The sequence below is a fragment of the Phoenix dactylifera genome, chromosome 5 (genome assembly GCF_051530095.1).
Source record: "Phoenix dactylifera cultivar Ajwa chromosome 5, Ajwa_hap1_PhDact_Kaust_v1.1, whole genome shotgun sequence".
In the NCBI taxonomy this organism is placed as follows: domain Eukaryota; kingdom Viridiplantae; phylum Streptophyta; class Magnoliopsida; order Arecales; family Arecaceae; genus Phoenix; species Phoenix dactylifera.
In genome coordinates this window covers 39,654,964-39,678,277 of record NC_143194.1, presented here as the reverse complement: position 1 = coordinate 39,678,277, position 23,314 = coordinate 39,654,964, and the positions used below count along the sequence as shown (strand labels likewise).

Genomic DNA, 23,314 nt, shown 5'->3' with positions numbered 1-23,314 from the left:
TTAATGCCTCTTTAATGCTTCTTTAATGCTGAAGGGTCTTTTTGGGAAAAAATAAAAAAGGAGTGATTCCCACCTCATGGGAAAGTAACTTTTCCATGTTTCTCATGGGAAAGACTTTCCCATGAAATGTGGGAATCATATTCCCATGGAAATACAACTTTCCCATCTCTCTTCTTTGAAAACTCCAACCAAATAAGAGGCATTTCATTACTTTCCCGTTGACCACACTTTCCTCCCTCGTTTTCCTGCGAACCAAACGAGCCCTGGGTATTTCTGAAACTTTTTTCTTCAAATTCTTAAAAAGCTAAAAAACGTTTTTTTTTATTATAAAATTTGGTGTCGGTGTTCATCTACTATGGAGGGTGAAGTGGTCTTTTAAACTTCTATATGAGATAATTTGGTAACTAACTCATCCCCATCCAGGCCCATCCACCGAATCCCGCATCCCAGGGACAACGGCCGTCAAGTCGATCTCCGTCTTAGTCCGGTGAGGGAAACCTTGGGGTTCCTCTCGTCTCTTTCCCGTACCCTCTTCTTCCTCCTTCTCCCTTTTGGGGTTTAGGGTTAGGGTTTTGAGCTCGATATCTCCCTGCGAAGATGCTTCGGCGATTGGCGCTCGGTTCCGCTTCCATCACTGCTCCGGCGATTCGTCCGCTGGACAAGAACCTCCTTCTTGGACGCGTGGAGGGATCTCTCCCTCCCATTCCCCGATTGCTGGCGGCCTCGTGCAATTCCATCGATCTGCACCAGGTTCTTCAAAGCCCTAGCTCGCCTCTCTTTCTTCTGCTTCAATGGGACCCTCATCTTGTTTTTTTTTTTTTTCCCCTGTGAAGATTGGCAACACGAAAGCCATCGACGAGGAACATCCTAAAAAGTGAGTTCCTTTTTTTTGATGCTATGACTAGCCCTACCAAATCTTTGTGCTGTTTAGCTTTGGATATTTGTTTCACATGGCCGTGCATTCTTGGTCAAGAACCATAACAGGTTAATTTCTTTATCTCTTTGACGTTTATTAATTTTTATTGTCACTCTCAGGACTATTTTTGGGCTTCAAGATCTCATCCTTAGTGCGCTCATCCTATGTTATTGTGCTCTCTTTATAATCAAGATTTCATCTTTCCTATTTTATGACTTGGAGTTCTATCACTTTTTTTCCGAGAGCACATGGCAATCTTAGGTTTAACACACTCATTTTTAGATGCCTTGTTTCGAATTACATTACTATAGCAACCTTTATGTTTGACACTCGTTCTTCGATGAATCTTTCTGGTCTTACCTCACATCCACTTCAAGATTTCACCTTTACTCTGTTTTCTCTATGTTGTTGCGCGTTTATCGTCACAATATTGGTGTCCGTACTTTGGTCTTGGGAATTCCCAGACTCATTGACATGCAGGGGACATGGAGTACTCGAGAAGCATCTCTACTTTAGACGTCACACTTAGATTCTTGTGGAAATATTGACTTCAAGACTGAGGAAAATTCTCTCTCGCTGTTTTTTTTAGGCCATCAACTAGAGTTGATTCTTTAATTTTATCATATACCTGCTATTTCATATATATTGTTGTTTGGAAAAGAAATAGGATAACCTTTTTTGAGGAAATCACCATTAACTTTCTTGGTACATCTGACTCCGTGCATCCAATGACTTAGTGTTGTTGAACAAATAAGCTACTAGATAGAGTTAACGTGAAAGAACTGAAAGGACTGGGATCCATTTTAACAATTAGGAAGGTATCTAGACAGACTATGTGAGTTTTCCTTTTACCGGGGTGTTCACTGTGACGAATGGTTTTCAATTTCTTGCGAAGAGCATAAATTTTTAAATGTGCAATATTTGTTCAGCTAACTTTTCCCCCTTAATTCTCTGTGTTTGATGGAATACAATAGGCTATTTGTGCACAATCTAAAATGAATCCATCTTATCAATATGTCTTGGCAAAGCCTTAATTAGTATCAGATTTTAAGTATGGTTTTATTACAGTTTGTTAGCAAGTCTGATTGTGGTAGCAGCTACTGATAGTTACCTATCTTTATTTATATGTTTTTCTTCCATCGTCAGCACTGATTTTGATATATCTATTGCAATTTCAGGAAGAAAATTTTTCAAAAGCAAACCTCTGTTCGAGTTATCTGACTATAAATAAATAAGTTTTAACAGTCAGTTCTCATATGTTGTAGTGCAGTTCGGATGAATTAAGTGGAGGATACTTTGCTGACATTTTGAAGACCCGTAAAATTGGTAGTAAGGTATGCTGAATTTAAGCTTGGGCTAAGATTCATATTGCCAGTGCTTTAATTGGGAGACAAACTTAATATTTATATAGCCAACCTTCTGCTGCCAGCAAATTATTGTCAGCTTACTTATAGCTGATATTTAACTTGACATGCATAGAGAATAGAAGTTACTTGTGATTTATGCAACCAAAATCTTTTTACCTTCTATGAGTATTTTTTCCAGTGGTCATGTCATTGATGAAGAGGCAGAACTCATTCAAGAGTTATTTGGTATAACAGTGGATAGAAATACCTTGAGTTTGATTGCAACAGATACTAAATTGGAATAAATAGTCAATTTCTTGTAAATGACATGTATTCTGCAGAATCCCAGTAAGATGGCAGTTTACTGTGTTGTTATCCTTGGTTTTTTATTAGCATTTATTAAGAATTTTGTGTTCGTGATAACTGAGTAGGTAATTCATCACCTTCTAAACACTCATGTGGCTGCTAGCCAAATCTTATAGAAACATTTCCTGTTTCAGTGTTTGGCAGTAATAGTAAGAAACCAATATCTTGTTATGGCAGTCCATTTTCCCAGCATTATTTTCATATGATTAACTAATTATGTCATATGTGATCAATTTTTAATGCTTGCTTTTCTCTAAATGGTACTTCCCTACTGATGAGCTGTTCATTCCACCACCATGCTGTTGCCACTATTGTTGCAGCCATGTTTGCTGCTGACATCACAAGCAGCGCCTTTTCAAGAATACTAGTATCACTGTTACCATCCACCACCCTGCCGTCGTCGTTGCCATTAATACTAGAATGACCTCTACAATCAAGGCTCACCGAATTGGTACCGAAGGGCGTACTGGACGGTGATCGTTTTGGCATGGTACGGATCCATATCATGCCATTCTGGGGCAATACTGAAACAGAAAGAGCCAGAAATGAAGAAGGAGGGATAGGAAGAGAGAGAGTCAGAGAGGGAGGGAGAGGGAGAGAAAGAGGGAGGGGGAGGAAGAGAGAGAAAGAGGGAGGGAGAGGGTTTGAAAGCTCTCATCGTTGTCATGGGGATGGAATTCTAGGCTGTATGGTTAAGGTCGAGAGAGAGAGAGAGAGAGAGAGAGAGAGAAATGGACGTAGGAGGGGAGGATGCTTTCTGGTGATGCCAGGAGAGGGGAGAGGGGAGAGGGCAAGCATTGATTGGGGGCATGCCCTAGCGATCGCGAGGGTGGTGGGGAAGGTGGGGGGAGAGGGGAGATTTAATCATTTAGAGCTAGTTTGGTCTATTTAATAGGGTGCACCGTCTCGGTTTTCCATCAGTTCGGTTCGGTATGCTTCGAACTAGACGATTCGATATGCTTTGAAGCAGACAGTTCAGGACGGTTCGGTGAACCATATCTACAATGCTTATGAGCACCATGGTGAAACATCATCACTTTACCATTACATATATTGCACAATTTTTCTTTCTTTTCCTTTTACTCCTCCACTCTCCTTAACACAACAAAACAACGATTTATAATATATTTTTATTTTCACTCCTAAAAATTTCGTCTTTTCTTTTTGCTGCAAGAAGATGTAGCATTTGGTGACTGAGATTTTTTGTTATCTTTCTTGCTTTAAGGAAAACAACTTCCGATTACAAAAGGGTTTTTCTTTTGAAAATAATAAGTGCAACTAACTCTGTAGAGGTTTATATTATGCATGGCCACATTGTAGCGAAACAAACTTAGACTAAAAGAGAATTTTAGAAAAAAAATTAGGTGATGATTCAAGGTTTAATGTAGGTGATCTCCTCCATTTGCTTCTTCACTAGTTAACTCCTTCAATTACAATTCTCTTTCATTATCTAATCTTAGATGCATAACTTCATAATCTACCACTAACATCCTACCATTAATCTTTCTGCCATCCCATTTTCAAATGCAAGTTAATGCAATACAAGTTCACTAAATCAATTCAACAGTCTATAGAATTATTTCATACCTCAGTCAACCTCTCAGAGTTTTTCCCTAATATACCAAGCATCTATGCACGCATTGGCTCCTGGTGTTAAAGCCCAAAATTAGCAAAGCATACTTCTTCCCGTATCATGAAATAATCTGAAGACAATTGCAATCACAGAGGACACAATTTTAGAGGATATTCAAAATGATTAAGGGACTTTCTTGTATATATGTGAAGTCTGAGCCAGATTTCCCTTGCTACAAAAATATGACCATAAGATGTGAATTTTACATTTAGAAATTTGGTTCAATTGGTAAGCAAAATAACAGACAAAAAGCTGTGTGCAACTTGAAACAAGTATGGGTTGTCTGTAGAATATTTCACAATGTTTGTGGTCAATTAGAATTTGCAATGAAGAGTAGGTGGAAGCAAAAAAAATCTTAAGGATTATAATACCATAAATAAAGAAAGAGGAGGGGAGGAGGGGGGTTTTGTAGGGGGGGTTTGTTGGAGCTGCAGCATAATAATATGAAATTAAAAGAAATTATCCTAATGATATCTAAGAGCAGGATGAGCCTTTAAGTTGTATCAGTACCACTTATGAATGGATAACCATCTGAAGAAAACTATCCATTTGAGGACCGCAGATGTAACGCCATACTCGATTACTCATCCATTTGAGGACCCTGACACTGAGCTTGTACTGTGAATTGATGTTAATATATCCTTCAGATTTAGGTCAAGATGGTTCATAGTATAAGCTTTGATTTGATAATTATCTGGATTATTTGGTGCGAGCCTGTAATCTTGTAAGAAAATACCCATTTAAAAGAGAAACCTTTCTTATGTATGAAGTCATTGTTCAGTTCAATTTCATATCTTAATGCCATCCAAGCAACATTTTGTTTTACAGTAACATAATCTATTAGTGTGTCCTGTTGCTTCATAGTTATAATATGAATTTTAATGACATTTTCCTTGATAATGATTTATTTTAAATAATTAAAATATGTATGAGTAGGTAGCATTAGGATTGGCCTTTCAACCTGGCATGAAGTATTCAACTAGAGTAAGTGGTGATCCAGATACACATGAAGACTTTCTGCCCACAAACAAAAGTTCTGGCATCTCTGTGCAAGATGTTGTTCAGCAGGTATTTCTATTTTTTTTGGCAGTGAAAAAGGCAGCATGGAAACAATTAAACATCTATCAAAATTTTCAGTTGTAAGCCATTTTGATTATAGCACTCCCAAGTTTTGGTTGTTTTAATATTTGATTTGTGTTTTTTTGGGTCTTTTTTTGGCGAGGGGAGCAGGAAGTTAAGGAAAATGCCGTCATGATTTATATGAAGGGTCTTCCAGATGCTCCACGGTGTGGATTCAGTGCATTGGCGGTGAAGGTCCTGCAGCAATATAGTAAGTCTTCGGCAGCTAGATATATCTAAATGTTAATGCTATAGTCATTACCTTTTTAAGGCATATGTATGTTAATTTCTTGCATGTGGCTGTTGCAGGAGTCCCCATTAGTGCCAGAGATATTCTAGGAGATCCCAAGGTTAAAGAGGGTGTAAAAGCCTATACGTAAGGAATTACTTCTTATGGCAAGCTAGGATAGTATCAACATAAAACTTGAATTTGCTGTACAAGTTTACAATAATTGACTTCTTGAAACTTATACATACGATGCTATCCATGTTATCCGAACTGGATTCTCATTGAGTCACTACTTGGTTGTTTTGCCCTTTTGCTTATATATTTAATTATTCATGTGATCATGGTTACTCTAGGGCGTTATTAATTGGTATAAAAGGGATCAATTTATAGTATGGCTTGATTCGATACTTATAGAAAATGTAGCTAGTTTGCCTATCTTGTCAAAAATCATTTTATTGCTTTAACATTTAAATTCCTCATTTCCTATCTAGTGTTTATCCTGACTATGAAAAATCAAAATGGTTATGAATTTAAGGTGTAATTGCCACATGCCTAGCTATATTGAGGCCATAACTGTGACATGGTGAAAATGAAATATATAGATTATGCTTCAAACTGTAATATGCTATCTTTTTACCTCAAAGTATTTGCATTTTGATGGTGTTCCCTGCATAATCTGTTCTACAGAAATCACAATTTTGAGCATTTATTGTAAAGAACCTTTCTTTTGATGATGTGCTGCTTCACATTGCATTTGCCAAAAAATGATTATTCTTAACATTAATTAGTCTTTCACTGAATTTCTTTTTAGGTATCACACAGCACATATTTCTTTCCATATGCTTACTTTGACTAGGTTGGTTTTATTAAGGAATTACAATTGCCTTTTTTTTTATTTTGACATGCTTTTCCAATCTATATGTTATTCTTATTTATCATCCCTAGTTCATATCTTTATTCTGATTTGTACAAAACCCTAATTTGGAAATTCGTTTGGTAAAATGGTCCTGCGAGTTGAATCTGTGACTGTTTCAGTTGAATTATCATTCCTGTGAACTTCCTCCTTGTTTTTCTGGTCTGGCTGCTTGCTATACTTGCTAGAAGTATAATAGTGGGTCAATGACAAGTTTTGTTACTAATTTCATTTTGAAGTGGAAAAATACCAAGAAAAAGCAAGAAAAGAACATAAATTTAATGCCAGTGGCAGCTTTAAGCTAATCAAACTATGATTGTTATATTGCATGCTGGTTTTTTCAAACTATTCTGATTGTGGTACAATCATGTGCAGCAACTGGCCAACATTTCCACAAATATTTATCAAAGGGGAGTTTGTTGGAGGATCTGATATTATATTTAATATGCACCAGGTACATGAAAACATTCTAGTGAATACGGCACTAGGCTTCCTGGTCTGTGTAACATTGCTGAATCTTTGCATCTTTTTGTCCAGAAGGGTGAGCTCAAGGATTTGCTCGCAGATATCGCACAAGACAGTAGCCAGGGTGGAGCTTGATAAGATCCATTGGTTGTTAGAGAGCATTGTCAGCATTCTTTGCTGGATGTTGTCTGTCTAATAAAATATTTTTTAAACTAAATATGCATATTGTAATATATTTAGTTGGAGTACGGTTCTTGTTATCCTGTTGGTGTTTTGCCACCCAACAAGGCCTGTTTTAGAATTGAAGAGTGCTCCGGGACATGCAAATGATGGCCACAGTTCTTGAAATAATCAGCTCTTGAAACAAATTTGCTAATGGGAGGGCTGACCCATTGTAACAATATTGCTTGCTAGGTTTAAGGAAATGTTACTTCTGAAAGAAGGTCCATGAAGAGGAGCAGCCAAATTGTTGTTCACAATTTTTTTTTTTTCCCATTCAGAAACTGTTATGCTTGAATTGGTTGGTGGAGTATCCTTGTATAAAATTAAGCATGCCTTGTTTTCCATTACCAAGCTTGGTTGATTGGAAAGCGGAATCTACCAGATGAGCTGCCTATTGGGTGAGTGCATTATTACTTGTGAGGCCTCATTTTCACAACTCCCAGCATGCCATTTTTCTCTCCAGTTATAGGAAGGGAAAAGAAGCATGAACAGGGTCTGTTTGAGAGTATCAAAGGATAAAGTGGGTCTCTTGAGAGTACCAACACCTCGGATTTCATAATTGATTGCACAAATCAGATTTTGGGAGCTGTAAAGTCTCCAATGTCTAACCGCGAGTCAGCCCCAATTGCTGCTAATTTTTCTGCAGGTTGAGTTTGTACGTTTTCGCGATAACTGTTCAGCTCTGGTGCAATGGACAGGATATGGTATGCTACAATCGTACGCACCACTCGGTGCCGTTTTTCTTTTCGGTGAGTAGGTTAGATGGTTATGAACCAATTACATTGCTTGGAAGGAAAGAATGGATGATTGTGATTCAGATTGTAATCCATCAACCGACAGAAACCGCTCATGTTTTCCATTAGGGTTTTCTCTATTAGTGTGTATTAGTATTACCGCACGTTAGGGCATCACTGTTCACTCTAGTGTCGGCCGAATCGTACTCTTGCATGAAGTCGTAAATGCCAAAGTCTAGATTCAGTGTTGTGGTCCATCCAGGCGTAACACAGGTTACACAGCGGGTTTATGATTGCGCCAGCACAAAGATGCTTGAGCAGCAAAACTCCGAGGTCTTCCATATTAGAAATATATCACGTCCTTAATGGAAGACTATAAATTATATCACGTCCTTGCGATCATGCATTACCATCTTTGCATGCAAAGAGATTTGTATTCCATTGTTTATTGCTTTCCCATGTAATTGACCACTCATCAATGCATTGCATTAAGTATGGGCGGAAAAAATGGCTAGTAAAACAATATGGGAATGAAAATGGCACAATTCAGTAGCTAAGGGGATTTTACTTTTGAGAATCAAAGCAATACGTGGAAGACAAACATGTAGCAAGGCACAATTTTTTCTAAGTTCATTTACTGGTTCCATGGAATGTGTCGGTCGCTCCAAGCCCATCCAACAAACTGCAAACTGTATGGTCGGGCCCGGGTTTTCTCCAGGCCCTGTAGGCGCCCATAAGCAATCCGGGTGGCACGGATCTTCACTTCCACGTGTCCATTTATTGAGACGTTCCCGCCTTTGTTCATTTAATCGCCCTTCGTGGTGTTTGTTTTTTTTCAGAAAAATGGAAAGAGAAGAAAAGAGGAGAAAAAAAAACCGAGGCTCCGGAACTCGGAGGGGTTAGGGTTAGGGCATGGATTCTCCTGAGACCACCAAGCCCGCCTCCACCGCTGCTCCCGCGATTGAGGTACACTCTCTGCTATCCAAACCCCTCTCTCTCTCTCTAAGATCCGTCTTCTTGTTTTCTCTTTCAAGTTTCCCCTTTCTCCACCTTAAATCCGTTCTTTTTTCGATTTTCGGAAAGACCTGACTTTGGCCCTTCTTCGGAATGGTATCGTGTTTTCTTGAATTAATCTCGAATCAATCTCTGCAGTTTTACTTCGTTTTACCGTGTATTCGATGCTTTTCCTTCTATCTCTACCTTCCTCGTTTATTGGTAGATGAAAGATCTTGGAATTGGTGGCTTTTGAACCTATTATCAATATTTTATTATTTTCCTGTTTGTTTTTTTTTCTTTTTTTCTGGGTTATGATTTAGGGTTAATGGTTCTGGATCGAATGTAGAGTGTATCCTAATCTGATTATCTTTTGATCGAAATTTGGTTTTGAGGTGGATGAGGAGGGTTTTAGTGCATCTGGGGCATTCTGGAAGCTTCTTTAAACTCAATCGTTGGTATCTTCTTTCGAGGATTTCAAGCCGATACATGGAATTTGTGAAAGTTTAGACTGACATCTCCACATGTCGAACGGAATTTTCAAGTGACATTTTTTTGGTTAGAGCAGCGGTATTTTTCATTGACGATGTTCTTTTTCTGTTTTTACTATGGTTCTTATTTACGAACGGGTGTTCGAAGTGGCAGTCTGCGTTTCTAGAGGATGCTTGTTAATCTCTCTCGGGTGTTCGAAGTAGCAGTCTGCGTTTCTGGATGCTTGTTAATATCTCTGTTCTGTTTTAGGAAGTCCTTCCAGTCATGTGATGACTTGTAGTCCTGAATATAGTTGCATTACCTTTAGGAATGCATACAGCATTTACTCTAGTCGTCTCTTTAACAGATTTTCTGTTCCCAACAGTTACCAGATCATGTTCTTTTTGACGAATGTGCCTGGAGAGTGGCTGTGGCTTGTATTGACATATTGCTTTTCTCTTGCAATTCCACTTCTTTCTCCTCTTACCCCTCCCAACCCCTCCATTTTTTGTTGTTTCAGTTTGTAGTTCTGCGTTCTGGTCAACGGCTGTTTATTTATAAAATTTACAATTTGCTATAATATGTCAACAATTTACTGAAAAAGGTACTCTTATCTTTTGCATTTTTTTTAGAACTTCTGCAAGTTTCCAATTGTCTTGATTTACGCATTCAATATGCAATTAAATTCGAATGACCACAATTTTTACACTTCAAATTTGGCAATTGGTGCTTTCTCCTAGAGTTTTTATTGCCTTTAATGATGCTAACACAGTTGGTGACTTGTGATTTGGATTTTCCCCCTTCTTTTTGGCTTTTGATCCAGGTTTTCCTGTATCTTTTTGTTCTAGGATTCTCCTTTCTCCAGCTATGTTAGTAATTTGTCTCCTATACCGTTAGTCAATGCCAAACCTGGTGTGCCGACATATGGAGACATCAATTTTCCATCCCCAGAACCTCTGTTTACATCACCTCACATTAGTTACCCTAGAAGGCTGAAAAGGTATTTATCTTTTTAGATGTTACCTAACTAGGTAGAATAGTTTTAGATGACTAAAATCGTCATATTTATGTATGTTCTTATTCAGATCTCAACATCCCCTCCTGAATGGTGCTGAGAAGTTCCCTCCTGTGTATGCCAATAATGCCACAGCATTGTCAGAAAGTGCACAGATTAATGGACCACTTATCTCAATGTCGATGATTCAGTTCGGCCCTTGCACTCAGAAAGAAGGTGACAATGATAGTCCCTCCCAGGATCAACCTTGCAGCAGTCCTTCAAGTTGTGTTGCTGCTTTTCTCGCGGATCCTTTGGAAAATTGTGACAATTCCTCTGGGTCACCAGATCTTTGTTCGAAACAAGCTGCTATAATGCCTCAACCTATACAAGCTGACATTACTAGTGCAGATGAAAAACAGCTAAAATGTATCAAGGAAGATTTTCATCAATTGCGACCTATTTCTCCATCAATTTTGGTTAATGAGATTACAGCTGATTCTGTGGACTGTTTGACTTCTCATGCTTTACTCAATCTGCATTCAGAGCAAGCTTCTGATCCTCCTCAAGCTTTACAGAATGATTTTACCAGTATTGAGGAAACCAATGCAGAGATTCATGTCTCTGATGTCAAGAAATGTGCAATTACTAAAGCTACCAAGAGTTTAGGTTCATCATATCTAGCTGAAGAGGATCCTCCTCGAGAAGAATCATCTTTCCCTGTTGCTCAGATTGAAAGCAAGGTGAAAATGGCTGACGAGGCCAAGGATATTTATGAGAGGTCTCATGATGAGCAGCCAGGACCGGTTTCTACTGATGCCATAGCAGTTGCTTGCTCACAAAACGGGCTGAAATCAATGGATCAGAATATGGCAAGTTATCCTTCATGTGGCTTAAAGGATGAGGATCGTGATGTTGTGGGCCATAATAAGGCAAGCCCTTCCACTTTAGTGATGTGTCCCCATGGAACACAAGATGCTAATAAGAATCGTGCTGAAGCTGGAAAATGGCCTGAGTTTGATTCAACCCCTCAATGGCTTCCAGAATCCCTTCAGGACATTCAGGTAGTTGACGAGCATCTTGATGATCCGGGAGCAATTTGCATTGTATACGCTGAGAACCAGATTCCATATGATCAGGAGGTATATATTAATTGTTACATTGCATGTCTTACACTTCCAAAGGATGGTCATGAGGTAGTGGTATGATGTTTATCCAAAGATAAGATGCTTATGGTCATGCTAATCATAAGGTCAATCATGATAAATGTTCCAAAAATGCTTTTGCTCTCCATGATGCGAGCAACTCCTTCAACAAAGATTAACCGAACGACCAAGTGATCTAAAGCTCCAAATATGCAAAGATAGAATGATAAAAGAAGACATCTTAAAAATTTTGACGAAGATTTGACTCATTGACTGAAAGTTTTTGCTTATGAGGGTTTTGTGGTTATTAGGAGTTATGGATGAACATTATCTTTAGATAAGACACTAGGCCTAAAGGGTTATTGAGGTCCAATCTTACAAGAAGGTGCACGAATGGAATTGGGTATGGGAACAAGCTTCGAGGAAGTTAGAGTGGATTTACTCATCATGGTTCAGTATGGTACCATGCACTGATTATTTTTTCTAGAGGCTTATTTTTTAGCCACACAATTTTCAAGTTAAGTTGATATTAAGTAGCAGTCTTTGTTGTGCATGATTTTATAGGTTATATATATTTTTGTTTATTCTTATACTGTTACATGTTCATAGGATGTGATTGTAGAATACTTGCCAAGTTGAAAAGAAAATTTTATTAGATAGTTATACGAGTTGCTATGCTTTACGGTACAAACTATTGGGTAGTTACGAAATAACATAAGCACAATATGGTTATGGTTGAAATGAGAATGTTGAGTGGATATATAGTAACAAAAAAAAAAGATAGAATAAGAAACAAAGACATTCGTAAAAGGTAGAGTTAGCATAAATTGAGAACAAATTAAGAGAATGATAATTTAGATAGTCTGGATATGTACAACGTAGGCCGAAAGATGTGCCAATATGAAAGAGTAATTTGATATATGTAAGCAATTCCTTTGGATTTATTTGCAAGGCATAATAGAGATGGAAAAGGGAGTTATTCTGCCTTATTCCATCCAAATAGTCAAAAACAGGGTGAGGAATTGCTTATGCTTTGACGGGGGATAAACCCCATGTCAGGCAGCATAAGCAATTCCATGGAGGGGTGTGAAATTGTTATCCACCGTCCTTATCCCTCCTAACTACCATTTTGTCCCCTTTCTCCTTTACTCCCCTTCTAATTAGTTTTTACTATTTTAAGTAACAAGTAACAATAATGGTACTAATAATATATCAATAATAAATATTATAATTATTTATTATGATGGATTAAATAATGTTCTACATTTAAATAATAATATTAAATAATATTTAATATATATTAATAATAATTATCTTATCATACTTCTATTTTTTTAATGAATGGTGGAACGGTAGGTTCCATACAAAAGCCACCGCCTACCCTGTTAGCTTATGCCACAACCTTATCCATCCATACAAAATGAATAGTCCTATTCCTTCTAACTTTTTTGGATAATTTTCCTTAGTCCTCCAAAATGTATTCAACAACCAGATGCGGCCGTTGTTTATGAATTCTTGGAGCTTCTATCATAGAATTTTTTATACTTTTAGATTTTAAGTAGATTTGAAAGTGTTCATTTAAGATTTTTGACAGCTTTTTGTCAATTCTAAAGGAATTCCCTTGGCTTGGTATGACTGGTCACATATTGTGAAGGATAAGTTTATAAGCACTTGGTGAAAATGTTGTTTGAACCATTTTAGTGCTACATCTAGGGTCACCAATTTCACCTTTATTGTTCTATACGTATGCTTTGTGTTGATGATGCACTGTTGTGGGAATTGGATATGATGTGGCAAAATGGAGAAATATTTCACCTTATTGGTGGAGCTTGATCTCTTACAAGATAAGTACTTTCTTTTACTCAAGCATCTTTTCGTTATTCATCGCATAGGAAGTCCATTTCAACCCCCTGCCTCCTTCTACACCCAATGGAAAAGGGTGAATAAAAGAGTATTAACTTTTAGAACATAAAAAGTGAATAATCCTGCATAAGACCATCAATAACGTTGCTTGACCTCTTGCTATAACCTGGCTTGAAGCCAAAAATTTTATGCCTGTGACTAAAATGACATCCTTAATTGCCACCCTTAAAATATCCTTAATTTCAACCCTCAAGGTTGCCCAACTACCTTATGTTATGCTCAAACATGATTACTTCTGGTGGTGGTTCCATTCTAGAGAACATGAAAATGTAATGAAGGGCACGGGAGAAGTGTAGGAATAATTAGGGAATTTGAGGAAACTCACAAACTTGCAGAGGTGGCTGCTGAAACAAGGAGGCTTGTGCATCTTTAGGGTCATGGGCACCTTCTTTTGTGCGTGAATTGGCAACAAAGAGAGCGCAAAAAATGGAATGATGGATGTGGGGAACATCAAAGAAGGCATATAATTTGAAAGGAGCAAAAAAATCAATTAATTTGAGCGTTAGATTTGTGATCCTTCCCCCCCTAATCTTGAAAGGACTGGTAATATCTACATCTTTATTGTTGGGTTGTATTTGTTTAATTTCGAAACTGCAAGTTTGAGATGATTAATTCTGGTGGTGTTATAATCTAGAGAATATGAAAATATGATAAGGATACGGGAAAAGAATATACATAATTCAAGTAACTCAGAAACTTGGAGAGGTGGTCATTGAAATAGGGAGGTTTGTGTATCTTCAATGTCATGGGTACCTTCTTCTTGCGTGCGAAGTACAACAAGGAGAGAGAAGAAAGGGAATGGTGAATGTGGGGAAGGTAGAAAAAGGTAAATAATTTGAAGGCAGCAGAAAATTCAACAAAATTTAGAGTTGGATTAGTAATTCTTTTTCCCCCTAATTTTGAAAGAATCGGTGAATATTGCCAGTTTTATTGTTGGCTTGTACATGTTTAGTTTCAAAATGCAAGCTTGACTTATTTCCGTTAGGCTTGGACTTTAACTTGAGCTATCCATGTCAATCAGAAGGTGAAGACCTTTGCATTGACTAATGTTCTGATAGATCACACAACATGAGACTCTGCCCCTTTCTTATGCCTTGTTATTTTTGACATCAATTATGGAAGAATTGTGGAATTTCAGAATAATGCAAATTTGTAGCTTCTCTTCTCTTGTGGCTATGGGCCATCTTGGAGTTGATTATCCTTGTTAAGAGCTCCCCGGTAAGAATTCTTTCTTCTATATCCAGAGATACTCAATGACACCATGTCCTTATTCTTCCTCATTTTTCATATAGGCTTATCAACTTCATTGTCATAAAATCTGTAATTTTCCCTTCCCTCTCTAGATATCTAGCTGCTATGCATTTTTCTGCAAGGTCAGATATGGTTCCATATGGAATAGTCAGGTTTGGATCACTCAATGCTTTGTAGGACTATGGTCATGTCTTCTAGTTAGTAGAGATAACTTTTTCAAACCTTTTTTTTCGTTAGACATCTCGTCCCTCTGATGATTTCTACATGGGGAAGGAGAGGAGCAAGCATATTGTGTCAATAGACTGGCCTGTCAGGTTCTGTCAGAGGCCTGGCTAGAAAACATTCAGTCTTGGGCTCAAGATTTTGGGCTGTGGCTCGCTGGGCCTGAAACTGAACTTTTAGCAGTTTATGATGACAATATTTCTTAATGATTTCATTCTTCCTAGAGAGATACTGACATTTAGCAAGAACCCGGGTCAAGTGAGCAGAGAATAGATTATTCGCTTTTGCAATTTAATTTTGCATGTATACACAACTTGGTTGTCAGACCAATGTTTTACTTCATTCTAAATAGAATGCTTTAAGAAATTATGTTTTGCTGATCTCTACTTGCTTAATTCCAAATGAAATTTTGAATGGTTACAGATTTACTGATTTAATTATTTTATCATTTTGGCCATGTTGATCCTTAGTTTTGCGTTGCTGTTCAGTTTTATTATATGTGGGTTAGCATAAGTGCATAGCAGGATCTTTTCTGAGGTCATCAGATGTCAGGTTCATAAGGTCTTAGGGAATATCAAAGCTAACGGTATTAGGTTCATTTGTTTTTCAGTTGCTATACTTTTGACTTTTGAGAATTTTTTGCATTAAAATGATCATAATAATTGATGTAGGAGGGTACACAACATCAACGTGGCATGCGCAAACGTCTTCAATTTGAGGCTGTTGAGAATCATCAAATGAGCATTGTCTCCAATTCAGAGTCATCTGCAACTCCTTTGGACATGGGTACCATAAGTGATTCTCATGCAGAAGCAGTTGCAACCTCCTCTAACAACCAATCAGTTCAATCAGTTCCTGGGAATGCTCTGTGCAGATTGCCACTTAGGATCGATGTGTCAGGCCAAAAGAAAGGAAGCTCCCCTGTAACAGCTCCTAAGCCATTTGGCATTGGCTTACATTTAAATAGCATCGGAAGTTCAGGACCAATCAACTGTAATGTGAACAAGCACGATATAAATTTACAAGGACAGAAGTCACTCTCTGGGGGTAATAGTCAGGTTTTACAAGATTTAAAGAATCAGGTAGCCTTGACGAACTTAAAAGGAAATAATCCAGCTACGCTAACTGTGACTTTGGAGAATAATTCTGCCAATGGAAACAGTGACGAGAAACATTTAGAGAATCAGGCATTGAAACTGCCAAATTCTTCTGTTAGTTACCAATCTCCAGTTGATGCAAAACCTCTTCAAAGCTCTCTGCAGTCCAAGCGCATTGATCACTACGTGACTCCAAGTAATATAAAAAGGCCACTTCCTGATGGTGCTAGCAAGACCCTGGACTCGACTCAGATAAGTCCTAGAAAGAGGAGGTACGTATTCATGTTGATGCACTTGGTGCTTTTCACTCCTTTTTCTTGTTTCATTGCTATTTCAAACTTGAGATGTCCTGCTTGAGATGTCCAGGAAAAAGGCGCCTGAAAATGATGGGCACAGACGTTGCAATTGTAAGAGGTCAAAGTGCCTGAAACTGTAAGTGTTTCTTGAATCTTGTATGGAGATATATCTATGGTTGTTTTTGCTGGTTGTAAGTTCATGCCTTCCTTTTATTTTACCTTTCAGCTATTGTGACTGCTTTGCTGCTGGAACATTTTGTACCGAAGCTTGTGCATGCCAAGAGTGCTTTAACAGATCTGAACATGAAGATACCGTTCGTGAAACCAGGCAACAGATAGAGTCTCGAAATCCCCTGGCCTTTGCTCCTAAGGTTGTGCTGCAGGTCACCAATCCACAGAAAGATAATGGAGTAAGGACTTCCCTGCCTTGACTGCTTGTGCATCATGTGTCATTCCTTCCCATGGTGAATAGCATTAAAACTGTCACATTCTGCAGGAGAATAAGGACACGACACCAGCCTCAGCCAGACATAAAAGAGGATGCAATTGCAAGAAGTCACTTTGCCTGAAAAAATATTGTGAATGCTATCAGGTTTCTTGAGTAATTGATGAAATTTTAGTTGCTTGTTTTTTCTTTATATGTATCTTGACTAATATTTCTTTTATCATTTTATCCTAAGGCTGGTGTTGGTTGTTCCTTTGGATGCCGATGTGAGGGTTGCAAGAATACATTTGGCAGGAAAGATGGTAAGAACTTGAAACTAAATCTGCATTGCCTCCTAAATTATATTGGCCACTGAACTGTAACCTGAGCAACAGCCATTACTTAACTGTTCCAGACTTCCAGTAAATTCAGCGGGTAACTAACTGCTCTTATTCCTAGCTGTTTGCCATGTGTCATCAAGTACTATATGAATAGGAATGGTAAGAGTATGGCTTCCAGGTTGGTCTGCTTTAGTGATCTTGGCATTCCATGTATCACAGAGATTGAAATTAGAGATGCTTTATAGAAATCAGGGCATCATTTTGAGTCAGTTTCTTTATTAGTTTAAAGTACCATATTGAGAGAAGTAAAGGCGATGCCTAGCATCTGCAGCTAATTTGTAATATGATTACTGCTTTATTTTAACCCTTTTTGTTTGGTTCAATTATGCATGTCAAGAATTCTTTTCCATGCTAAGATGAAAATTACATTATTGAAAGTTATTGTAGGAAAAAAGGGCAAATTAGTGTCAGACCTTCCATTTTTCATGACTGACTTTGCAATTCTTTGTCATTTATTCTTATTTGGAGCTACAACCCTTGCCATTTTGAGTGATATTCCTTTGCAAGTTTCAATATTACATGCTTGAACCATCTTTTTTTTTTGCGACTTCAATCATAATTTGCACAACTTTCAAGCTTCCTTTGATATGCTCTTTTTCATGGTTTGTCGAACCGCTTAGTTCGAGGCCTACCAAACCAAACTATTACGTAATCGAGACGATTCGAGCTTCTGGAACAGGACAAAAGGCGAACCATGCCAAACTATGCTAACCTGACTAGTTCCGCCCTATTTGCCCCAACCTAACCCCGACGCAACCCTCTTCTCCCGATCCGATCTCGCCCCTGCCAGTTACCTAGAATCTCACTGGACCCTCAGTTCTCTCTTACATGGTGATAATAATGATGGGATTGAAGAGGACTTTGATCCAGCCCTTCTTCCTCCTATGATGGTCCTCTGGATGATGGCCTTGCTTGATGAAGCCCCTTCGATGATGGCCCTCCTCCTTGTTGATTCCCTTGTCATCATTGTCCTAGATCCCCTTAAGCCAACCTTTCCTTATTCCCCCCCCCCCGGAGGATTTTGCTAAACCAGCACTGAGGTACACTCTGCATATTGTGTGTCCATATGGTATGGTACCATAGCATTCTAGTATGGGTCAAGGTACTAGTTCGGGAAACCATGCTCCCTTCTAACCTTATTCTAGTTTTACCTCTCCATCATGCTCATCTAGTGTAGTTGGTGCTTTCTAATCCATACAATGTTAAGGGTCTTATTGTCAATTTTTTTAAAGTCTTAGAGCTATGTTTGCAAGGTTGATTGCACATTCTTGTACCATCTTGGTTTGTTTTCCCCTTTATTCATAATCTGCACAACTTTAAAGCTTCCTTTGATATACTCCTTATTCTAGTTTTACCTCTCCTTCGTGCCCATCTGATGCAGTTGCCGATGGTGCAACAATAATATCCATACAATATTGAGGGTCTTGTTATCAAATCTTGATGTCTTCGAGCTTGGGGGACTATCACACTAAGCCTGCAACTTGGGTCGGTTGCTTTAGGTTCAGGTTGTCCTAGCCTAGCCTGACCTTTTATATCTTCTGGTCCTAATTCAACCTAATCTGACCTCCCAACCCAACCTGGCCGAGTTTCATCTTAAGCTAAGCTAAACTCAGGTTGGGTCAGGTTGGGCTGGGCTGGATCAGATTAATAGGGTTAGCTATGCTTCTACAGGTAATTTATTGTTGGTGAAATTGTCCGTTGTGTCTTATCAGTCCGTATGTTAACTTCAATGGGAAGAAGAGTTTCGCAAATTGATGAGATAATTGTTGCAACCAACTCAAGCACATGAACTTCAGTTGCCTATGATTAAATGGTCACGGAGTTGGATTCCTCAGCATCATATTTTTCCATGAGAAGTTTTTGTAGTTGTCGAGTAATTCTACGATCTTTTAGGTTTGAAATGGACTTTATCTTCTAGTTTCATGATGATATGAGCACAAGAATACTTATGGCTTAGAGCTGATCAAACTTCAGGTCAGGCTTGGGCCAGGCTCTATAGCAAAAGTTAGGCCCGATGGCTATGCCCAAGCCCAGCCCGACCCGACCACTGGGCTTAATGTTTTGTCCAAGCCTAACCCAATTTTGTAGAGCCAGTCTCAGGCTTGCACAGCAGGCTCGATTTTTGATTTTCTCGGAAGTGGAACCAGCTCAAACAATGTAGTAAATTTAGGTCCACAAAGCTAGCCAGCTCATTTGCATCCCTAGTTGCCCTGTCACTCCTTATGGCATTTGTATATATATAATATCTCGGGCCGGGCTGTTCATTAAAATTTTCAGGCCTAGCCTGATTTATTTGATCGGGCTTGTTTTTTTTGCCCAGGCCTATTTTTAGTGCCCAAGCTCGCTAAATTTTGGGCTGGGCCAAGCGGGCTCTGCAGGCCACCTAGCCTGTGAGCAGCTCTATTATAGACAACACTTACCTTTTTATGGGCAGTTTAACTGATTGAGGTGAACCTAAGCATTTGCCAAACATATCTTTTAGGATAAGGTCAACTGATGGAATTTGTCTAACAGTGGTTTCCCCTATGGTGACTTAGTGAATAGATTTAATGACCAGTTATTTGAATTCTTTATAGCTGGACTATTAAATAATGACGAATTAATGATAATTATTTTGACACCTTTATCAGAATACTGATTTACAAAGATTCCTTTCTCATTTTGTATGTTGGGGACATCTGTATATTGGAATAACAGAATGGATTTTTCATCTTTGGAAGCAATCTGAACAAACCTACTTGCCCAAGAATCTAGGAGAATGTGTTTATTTTCTCATGGTTCTCTCTTTTGGATGATGTTTATGATGAGGTATTGATAGACATTGGATTCTATGGCCATTATTCACTAGAAGATGGTAAACGATAGACGATAATGTACTTGTATCACAAGTTTTGCAGTTTTGTCGACATGGGAGAATTTGATGCAATTATTTGATTTTTTTTCCTTTCAAGTATCATTTGTGATTTTTTTTTTAATTTTAGCTGTGTGGGAAGATGTAGCATATTATCATGATTAGTGTTTGAATCTCATTAATAGATGTGATGGTGAGTTGAGGAGTATTCTGTTGCTATTTGATTAACACTCCGGGTTTAATTTGAAACATCACATCATGTCGTAAGTTGGTGCCTTTATTTGATTTTTTTTTTTTTTACCGGGATTTAGGTGAAAGGCTCTTACCCATATGATGTAATAAATTGGGAAGGTTTTTCAACTAACTTCAATGATGATAAGGTTTAAGATTGTCTATGAGGATCTTATATTACATATGAAATAAAATTAAGTTATTATTATTATTTTTTTTTTTTTGCGTTGGACCTCCAAAAACTTCTCGTTTCCCTTCCATTTCTTTGCCTGTCCAAATGTTCTCTCCACTTGTTCTCCTTCCTGCTCTAGCCAGGGCTGCAACTGCCAATAGCAGTTGTCTCAAACTTGCCATTCAACATCAACCCTTCTTTTTATTAACCCATTCCACTTTTGTCAACAATTTGTTGCAGCAGCCTACATTAACTTATTTTCTTCTTCTTCTTCTTTTTTAATATTGCTACAATTGCACATCGTGGCGTGTGGTAAAAGTGATATCTTTATATATGTATTTGCTTAAGTTAATAAATTGAGCACCTTCATGTTGACTTTGTGGGCCATGAAAAAACATTTTTTCTCCTATAATAATCTATTTATCTCTGCCCTAATGCTTGTGATGAAAGATAAAAGAAGAGTGCATATATACATGGGTGCACCCTTTATTTCATGAACTAGTTGCAACATTTTGGTGAGGATTTAAGAGTTTATGCAGCCTTAAAGATCTGGCAAATGCTATATGTATTGCATGTGGATGGAGAAAGAATATATATTATGGAATTATCTGCAATGCTCTTCAAACGTATCTGCAATAATCTTCAAATATTATTAGAAATTATGACTACCAAAACCCGCTCTTGATTTCCTTTTCCCCCATATTTCTCAGTGGAGCCGCCAAGTAAAAAATATGTTTGTATACAGGATGTGGTGAAATCATCGAGATAGAACATAAAAAATCGAAGGAGGGGAGCTGGGAGAGTGATCCATCTTGTGGGAAACTTGAAGGCATAGATCTCAAGAGGGAACCAGATGGTACCAAGCAATGCCAGTCACGTCTCTCGCCTCTTACACCATCAATTCAAGGTCCAAGGTATGGTTCATTTGATGAAAAAGCATGTATTCTTGTTTAGTACGACATAGCATGTTATTGTTACTTTGGTTCTTACACTACATGGAACCATCTGCTTGATAACTTTTGTTCTTCTCTCATGTTATCTGTGGCACTGGAAGTGATGTGCCTAAATCTCATTGCCCTGCAAGCTATCGTGCATCACCAGAATCTAGCGCATCAGTTTTACCATATTATGAAGGGTGTCCAAGTTCCCCAGTGGATTCAATGAGCAATAATGCATCAGAACAGGAAAGAGAAAAAACTTTGTCTATAGTCCTATATGATCAGGAACCTGGATGTCCATCTACAGTGAAGGTGGATCCATTCTCGCCTGGATGGGATGGGTTTCCAGACATACATAATCTTAGCCCCTTGCCAAATCCTGAAGCAAGTGCTAGTTGTGCCTCTGTTGCATCTAAAATCAGAAAACCAAAGATTCTTCAGACAAAGTTGTTCCAAGGAAGTGCTCGCTTATCAGTGGGTTCACTTTGTTGGCGTAGTTCACCGGTAACTCCGCTGCCTCCATTTGGTGAAGGCAAGTTGGTCGTGGAGCCAGATTCTGACAGTGGGGTACATAACAATCGAGAGGATGATACGCCTGAGGTTCTGAAGGACAACTGCACGCCTATCAAGGCAGTTAAGACAAGTTCTCCCAAACAGAAGAGGGTATCTCCACCACACAGACACTTGCATGAGGGCAGGTCTAGCTCTTCACCTGGTCTTAGGAGTGCTCGCAAATTCATATTGCAGTCTGTGCCTTCGTTCCCTCCCCTTACTCCCTACAGTAATAATCCTAGGGGCCATGGTACATGAACTGCCTTCAACTAATTTTGAGGCAAGTACTGTCAATATTTTTAGGTGTTATAATACTAATTGTTATTAGTTGGAGTGCTTTATGGAGTAACATATTTTGACTTCTTTTGCAGAATGTAATGTCACAAATCGGTTTCTCTCTCAATATGTGGTGATCTGTGAGAAAAAGCAGCACCTGTAAGGACCCGTAATCCGAGCAGAATGGGCATGGGTTGGGTGCCAGGGGTACATAAACTGTTAATTTATCATTATAATATCTACAGTTCTGCAAAACACTCTTTATGTACTGCTTGATATCAAATAATGAACAGAAGATATGCAAAATATGTGTAGTGCTTGTAGACCAGCCAATCAGCTATTGACTTACCTTTTGCACCAGGCAATCTTTTCTGGTGTTTTTTTGTTTCAGGTTGTCATCTGTTGCTTTCCGCCAGAAAGGTACTCTTGCTAATAATGCTGCCACAATTTGTCTGGTGCTGAAATAGAAGCTTCCGGATCGCATATTGCAAACACCTTGATCCATGAACAACTGTTCATGAATTTTGTGATGTGAGAATGAAAGTGTGGCCTCCTTTTGGGTTCCTGGTGGTAGAAAAGTCTTGATAATTAGCTGCAAGCTCCCTCTGATGTGTGGAGCTGTAATTCAGAATGAAATTTAACCTGTGTATGATGGCCGCTCAAATTGTTCACATTCCTGGTGTCAACTTGAATATTATGATTTTTTTGTGTGTGTCAAGTATTAATGCCTTGACAGTTTTTAATGTCTGTCTGCGGATGGTTTGCTGTGGAGAACAGCGAGCCTGTGTGGATGATCCAGCAGGATTGGGCTGGATTTTTTGCTAGATTTAGACTGGTAAGCCTATTTGAGTATGGCCTATATCCTTCCAACACCCTCTAGCCTCATTTATCCAAAGGGATTTTGTGTTAATGTAGGCCCTGCCCAAATGGGCTTCTCAATCCTCTAGTCCTATGGAAAATTCAATTGGATTAGCCAAACATGGCCTTTGTAAGATGCTTACAAAGCAAGCTGAATTCTAATATTTAGTCTTATTCCGCAAGTAGAGGACAGGTTTTGGGGCAAGTGTAAGGTTGCTACATTCTGATTTGAAAGCCACGGGTTCAAAACATGAAAAATGCAGAGATAAAGCTGTA

General features: G+C 38.5%; 2 protein-coding genes across 6 annotated transcripts; both read left to right on the top strand.

The window, feature by feature from the left end:
- The first annotated feature begins 406 nt into the window (after positions 1 to 406).
- Positions 407 to 7,466, top strand: GRX4 (glutaredoxin 4). 3 transcript variants are annotated; one of them, XM_008793862.5, is made up of 8 exons: positions 407 to 750; positions 834 to 874; positions 2,187 to 2,250; positions 5,198 to 5,329; positions 5,492 to 5,591; positions 5,690 to 5,756; positions 6,898 to 6,976; positions 7,060 to 7,466. In XM_008793862.5, the coding sequence occupies exons 1-8, from the start codon at positions 598 to 600 to the stop codon at positions 7,120 to 7,122; spliced, it is 699 nt and encodes a 232-aa protein (XP_008792084.2). In that variant the 5' UTR covers positions 407 to 597; the 3' UTR covers positions 7,123 to 7,466. The 3 variants fall into 3 exon arrangements, with proteins under 3 accessions (XP_008792084.2, XP_008792085.2, XP_089787206.1); XM_008793863.5 differs by having other exon boundaries at positions 428 to 750; positions 7,063 to 7,466; XM_089931080.1 differs by lacking the exon at positions 6,898 to 6,976 and having other exon boundaries at positions 453 to 750; positions 6,977 to 7,220.
- A 1,290-nt stretch (positions 7,467 to 8,756) lies between these two features.
- Positions 8,757 to 22,488, top strand: LOC103708783 (uncharacterized). Of its 3 annotated transcripts, none has more exons than XM_039128717.3 (11): positions 8,757 to 8,909; positions 10,256 to 10,407; positions 10,493 to 11,543; positions 15,614 to 16,311; positions 16,406 to 16,471; positions 16,562 to 16,745; positions 16,832 to 16,927; positions 17,016 to 17,082; positions 21,160 to 21,328; positions 21,499 to 22,184; positions 22,276 to 22,488. In XM_039128717.3, the coding sequence occupies exons 1-10, from the start codon at positions 8,856 to 8,858 to the stop codon at positions 22,160 to 22,162; spliced, it is 3,201 nt and encodes a 1,066-aa protein (XP_038984645.2). In that variant the 5' UTR covers positions 8,757 to 8,855; the 3' UTR covers positions 22,163 to 22,184; positions 22,276 to 22,488. The 3 variants fall into 3 exon arrangements, with proteins under 3 accessions (XP_038984645.2, XP_038984644.2, XP_038984646.2); XM_039128716.3 differs by having other exon boundaries at positions 21,469 to 22,184; XM_039128718.3 differs by having other exon boundaries at positions 8,780 to 8,909; positions 10,231 to 10,407; positions 21,469 to 22,184.
- Positions 22,489 to 23,314: the final 826 nt, after the last annotated feature.